The 6,670-nt window shown below is 38.2% G+C and overlaps 1 protein-coding gene across 1 annotated transcript; it reads right to left on the bottom strand.

The window, feature by feature from the left end:
- Positions 1–115: 115 nt before the first annotated feature.
- Positions 116–4,042, bottom strand: LOC124645160. Its single transcript, XM_047184923.1, has one exon. The coding sequence runs from the start codon at positions 3,793–3,795 to the stop codon at positions 1,660–1,662; it is 2,136 nt and encodes a 711-aa protein (XP_047040879.1). The 5' UTR covers positions 3,796–4,042; the 3' UTR covers positions 116–1,659.
- Between the last annotated feature and the right edge of the window lie 2,628 nt (positions 4,043–6,670).

Raw genomic sequence — 6,670 nt, 5'->3', positions numbered from 1 at the left:
TGATATAATGGCTGTGATCAGTAAATAAATACAATACAAAGGGGGTTAACAAACAACATACTCAAAAACCTAGGGTATTGTAGACCTCTTTTAGGACTGATAAAAACACAATAGGTAATTAACATGTTTCTTTATTTATTTTATTGATGTCAGCTGTGCGCTACTATCTATCATAAGTTGGTATACTAATGATATGATAACAATAAAATTAGGTATATATTATGACAATTACGAAGGAAAATAAAGATCTCTGTTAGAGGACGGCAGAAACTAAGCCGATCATATAAACTTATGTATGTACTTAATTGCACATATGAAAAAAAGGAATTTGATTAGTTAAATTAATTACCAGTAAAATGAAATTTATATTTGACATTTATTTTTCAAACTTGTATGTTTTATGAAATAAATCAGCTGCCTTTCCTATTTATTCATAAGAAACTATAGCTCCAGCCCATGGAGAAAATAACGAGCGGAGATGCCATAACGGAAAATGTCCTATGAAAGTAGCGGAAAGCGCCAAAATGCGGGTGGTTCGGGGGACGAGACACCTTGCTGTCTACGCCCTTAAAATCCTTAGAAACCCACCCCCTTTTTGTTATAGGTATCAAAAATTTTTGTCAAGATGCCTAAAAGAACCCAAACGCCTAGTTCGTTCACTCATAACTCATCGTTTTCGTCTTGCCCACTTGCTCAACCTAGACCTGCCTTATGGCATGTCCGCTCATTTTTTCTTACTCCGTGGTCCAGTCAAAGAGATAAAAGCTTATTGCACAAGTACCTACTGCCACCATCAAGAAATAATGAATGAGTGACATTTAAAATAGTTTTTGTATTATATTATAAACCTGGCAGCTCATCTTTTAATTTCACAATATCAAAAATATTAACTGCTAATCAAGTTAGATTCGGTTAGTTAGGTAAGCAAATTCTACTGATATTTTTTTGATTTATTGGCTTCCTAAAAACCAAAAACCTGGAGTAATTACTTGCGTACTTTATACCTCTGGCATTTATCAAAATTATGTATATTAAGACAGATATTGAATGTAATCCAATGAACGGTAGCCAAAAGGCTTTGTAAATAAGCAAATTAAGTCTGAGTAGAACTGAACACACAAAAATCCTATTTATTATATCAACAGTTTAGACTTGATTATCTGCATGATCATATCATTTTATTTACATACTCTCCTTTATCAATGCACATTAAATTTATAAAAATATGTCCATAAACGATGATGCTTATAAGTACATAATAATGTCCATCTACCTATGTTAACCATATCACATTTCTTTACGTTAGAAGCCAAACCCTTTACTACCTACAAAAATTGTTAAAAGAGTATTCCTATTTTTTGTATAAATATATACTTTATAAAGCTACCCAAATATATTAGGTCCATAAATCTTAACATTATATTTGGTTACATAGGTGTGTACTTGTGCAGTACTAATATAAATTCATTTAATTACAATTTCCAAATAAGAAGTTCCTATTTCATATACTTTTTTGTACAATGCTAATCAAATCATAGGTAATTACAATGCAATGTAATTCATCCCATGAACCCAGTGAAATGAAAACATGATGCAAGTAACTTAAGTTTTAAGACTAAATGCAAGTTTTGTATGTTGTACAATGCACTCAGACCTCATCTATTTAATGAAATGAGAGTGTACAGCTTGTACCAAAGATGCTTCATTTGTACGGTTTTGCCGCCTTTTGCACTTAGGACAAGGTAAATTGGCATTGAGACATTTGGCATGAAACACACTTGAACACTCTTCACAGCGATATGTCGAACTTGTCTCAAAGGGATACAATATTTTAGGGTCGCGACATACTTCGCAAATAAAGCCTTTCTGACTACATAGCCAACATTCTAGAACATGAGTCTTGGCAAATGTTACAACTTTCTCTAGCTGTAGTGCCAGGGAACCATTGGGTATGAGAGCAAGGTCTGATATTGTATAAGAGTGAAGATGTTCATAAAGATACTCCCTTGGCCATACACGCTTCTGTAACTCCTCAATGACTGGTTCCCTGCATGAAAATATGTAGGCTCTAAGAAAATTGAGTTGCATTCTTAGGTCTCGTAGATTTGCCATATCTGAAACACCACTGTAAATCTTGGGATTAAGTTTTTTCATGTCTATCCAAGGATGATGTTGAAATTCTAATAAAAAGAGAGCTGATTTCTTCGAGACTGGGTATCTTTTAAAGTCCCAGTTGTGTATGACCCGTGCCGGAATAATAAATACATTAGGGTCCATGCAGTTACAACAGTAGTACTCCCCTGTAAATGCACACACTTTGGCTTTAGAGATGGTGCTTCCCAGTAAATCTTGGCATCCTTTACATTGATAATTTTGATGATCCAAACCTTGTTCTCTTGACAAAGTCCCCAACTGTAATTTCATCTTCTGTAACTCTTGGATTGTAAAAGATGTTGTCATAGTATTGGGAACTACCTCAAAATCTAAACCTTGTAACATGGGATCTTCAGGGGTTTCTGTTTCCACCTTCAAATCACATATGTCTGTATCATCAGAGCTCAACTTTAATTCTTTATGAATGTCCTTCATGACGTCTCGCAGATTGGGAGTGGTGGTGTATGTTTCTCCAAAGTTAGTGGTATTGTCAACCAAAGATGACAGACTCTTGATCTCAGGTGTTTTTATCATACTGCTGCCATGAGATGAATTGGAATTGATAGAGGCATTCATATCATCATTGTTATCAGTTGACCATCCCTTCCCACATAGAGAGTTGCCAGTGACAATAACATCAGTGGGAGCTACAAAGTCTTCAGAAGTGACAGATGAAGGAGATTCACAAGTCACATTTTGTGACTCCTGGCTGGTACATGGCTTGTCTATTTCTGAAGGGCTCAATTTAGTCTTGGGGCTTGAAGAAGTGGTTTCAGTTTCTGCATTATCTTTAGATGTAACATCTTCTGGCTCAGGTTCTAAGCTGCGGCTTGTGATATCTTTTATATCCTTTGAAAGAATAAAATTCAAAGCCTCATCTTCATTGAGAGCAAGCATCCTACCCAGTCCAGTGATGTTCGAGGTATGTGTGGGTGTAGATGCTAACTTAGGTTTGACTTCCTCATCCGCAATAGTGCTGGCTACATCCAAAGCAGCACTAATAGGAGCTTGCCTGATCTTAGGCACCCATATTCCAGCTAGCATCAGAACCTGCTCTGGCCAATAGTTTAACAAACTTGAATTTATTGGTAGGTTGAATTGTATACATGTTTCTATGCCCTCAACAAGTTTTTGAGCCACCTCTAATATTTCAGAATCACATACAAATGCTGTTCTGTTGTAGAATGGTTTCACAGCAGATATATTCTTGAGTAAAGTAGACATGTATGAGGACAACAGGCACTCATTTAATGCAATTCGCAGCCATGCCCGACATTGCCCTATTTCTGTATTGATTTGTGGCAGTGACGATATTTGATCAATGTTTTGTCTATGTGATAGCACAAGAATAAGGAGCCAAAAGTTGGGCTGCGGCTGCTGGTCAGAATCACCAGTAAGTGCATTTTTAGCCTTTCTTAAAAATGTGTCTTTTAAACCATGAAGGAATATTGCCTCTAAGGCCATACACAGGGTGTTCGTAGAGTCAGTGGAACCCAACACGCTGTGAAAGTTTTCTTCAAACTGATTACTGTATTGGATGTCTTTAACACTCTCAGACAGATTGTTTATAAGGGCTTCTTTTAGCATAGCATCGCGACTTCGGACTGTAAATCCTGACGCGACGTTCTTGAAGAAAGACATTGTTGTTATTACGACGTACCCCGTGTTATCTTAATATAGAAACAAAACTACCTACATTATCTGCTTTTCAAAAGAACTATTCCACAAGTAAATCAATACTCATCCAATATGTGAGTGTCATTGTTTACAGTTAAATATTTCAATCACTAATGTTTGTCAACATCTGATTTCATATCACTTTTTCGCACAAAAACGAGAAAAATCATCACAATCAAATCGTCAAACTCAATTGTAGCCCATAGACAAAAAAAAACTTTTATTTTTATTTAATCATAGACTAAATGGGTGATTTTCAGAAAAGAATACCCTGTGACGCACAGGAATTTTTTTTTTAATTTCGTGAATTCTATTTTATTTACTCTAATATTAAAGAATATATTGTTAGCTAGCTAAATCTGCATTTTAAATTAAAATTATAATATGATTTTAAGAAATATTAAAGTTTTTCTGTCAGCGTATGATGCATAGTATTCCTGAACGTCACAAAATATAATTAATTAGAAATAAAACAAACAAGTATTAAAACGAAATCAACTTATGGTGGCATAAAGATATACTTAAAATCTTTTAAAAACAAACAAAACGATAGCATAATTCTATAAGATTATTAAATAATCAGCTAAATAATTTCACTTTCGTCACTTCTTGGACACATCTCACTAGAAAAGTTGTCATTACTAATGATACCCGCTACAATTTCCAAAATCAAGCCTAGTGAGAAATTTTAGATACTAACAAAATACTATGATGCCAAAATAAACGCTATAAAATGAAAAATATATATTTTTAAACCATTTTTGTAACATCAAGAATATGGGACAGTGACTATTATGAAAATTTCGTGATGGATAAGAATAATTTGAGCAATGTCCACACTGCCGATTTCAAAACACAATTACAGAGAATAAAGTATTAACTCACTAAATTTTTAGATATAAACCTTTACACACACATATATAAACAAAACCGATTAAATGTAAGCCTTTTCGTTTGATACCTACCACACGCGCGGACATCACGCTCCCATAAATTATTTAATTGTACACTAAGCTTTACAATTCAAGATCGTTACGTTTTTGTTCCGGTAGTATGTAATAATAATAATCTTCCACGCCGATTTCGGCAACGGCGACCACTTCGACCCTAATGGCGTGCGTGTGCTCTCATGTGGCTGGAGTATCCAATTTTGTGCGTGAAAGTCCGCGCACACTGCGGACATGTCAGGGTACCAGCCACAAAGTTGTAGTTGATAGCTACAGGTGGTCGAGCTTTCAACTCATCTCGTTTGGCATCCAACTCAGAAAGTCGGCGTGCTTCAAAGTCAAAGACTTTGGCTTTAACGCGGCTTCTCCAGTCTCTGCGGTTGGATGCCAGATTCTCCCACTGAGACGGGTCAATGGAACAGCTTTTCATGTGACGCTTCAGCACATCCTTGTATCGCAGCAGCTGTCCGCCACGTTTCCGCTTGCCCTCCTGCAACTCGGAGTAGAGGATGCGCTTGGCCACTCTAGTATCCGGCATGCGCAGTACATGCCCGCACCAACGAAGCTGTCTCCTCATGAGGTATGCTTCAATGCCACCTACATTGGCTTTCCTCAACACTTCTGTGTTACGCACACGATCAAACCAACAGATATTTAATATTTTGCGCAGACATTTGAGGTGGAAGCGGTCTAGTTGCTTGATGTGGCGTCGGTACGGTGTCCATGTTTCCGCTGAGTAGAGTATACAAGGCAACACAACTGCCATATACACAGAAACCTTTGTGGATATCTTTAGGTCATGGGAGCTGAAGACCTTCTTGTCGAATTTGCCGAAAGCAGCGGCTGCAGCACCAATTCTGCTATTGATTTCGGCGTCAAGGTCGCACTTTGCTGTTATAGTGCTCCCCAAATATCGAAATTTATCGACCTGCTTCAGGACATCTTCACCAAGCATAATGGTCAGTTCTTGACGTCCGTGATTATCTGAAGACATTACTTCTGTCTTTTTGATGCTGATTTTTAGACCAAATGTACAGCACTGCTTGTGAAGGTTCGTGACTAGCTGTTGCAGGACTTCAGGGGATTCAGCCACGAAACAGAGGTCATCTGCATACATAATGTCCTGTATATGTGCATAGGACACCTTTGTGGTCGCCTTGAGTCTATTCAGGTTGAAAAGTTTGCCGTCAGTCCGATAACGAATACGAACTCCTTCAGGAGAAGAATTCAATACTTCCCGGACTACAACTGCGAAATATAATGCAAACAATGTGGGAGCCAGGACACAACCTTGCTTCACTCCACAGGTGACGGAGAAGAAGCTCGATTGGTCATCTTCAACCGCTACACAACATTGCATGTCATCGTGCAGGAGTCGCAGGAGTCTTATGAACTTCTCTGTACACCCCAACTTTCTCAGTACCTTCCAGAGGGCCTCGCGAGGGACGCAGTCAAAGGCTTTTTCCAGATCAATAAAGCAGAGATACAAGTGCTGTCCCTGCTCTCTACTTTTTTCCTGGAGTTGACGGACTGCGAATATTGCCTCACAAGTTCCTCTGTCTGGTCTGAAACCAAATTGGGTTTCCGGCAGAATCTTTTCAGAGAGGTTCCTGAGGCGGTTTAGAAGTACTCTGGCGAAGACTTTTCCAGAGACAGAGAGCAGTGAAATACCGCGGTAAGAACCACATTCCGACCGGTCGCCTTTGTTCTTATAGAGAGCCCTGACGCGTGATAACTTAAAAGTTTCAGGAACTTGTTCTTTCTCCCACATAAGCACAAACATTTCCCAGACGCGCGAATGCAGTTCCTCGCCGCCGTACTTCAGAAGCTCACCTGGTATAAGGTCTAGGCCAACCGCACGCTGATTTTGCTGTTGTTTGATGGCACAAAGC

Source organism: Helicoverpa zea, chromosome 2 (genome assembly GCF_022581195.2).
Source record: "Helicoverpa zea isolate HzStark_Cry1AcR chromosome 2, ilHelZeax1.1, whole genome shotgun sequence".
In the NCBI taxonomy this organism is placed as follows: domain Eukaryota; kingdom Metazoa; phylum Arthropoda; class Insecta; order Lepidoptera; family Noctuidae; genus Helicoverpa; species Helicoverpa zea.
The sequence above is the reverse complement of the archived record's forward strand: the minus strand, read 5'-3'. Positions and strand labels throughout refer to the sequence as shown.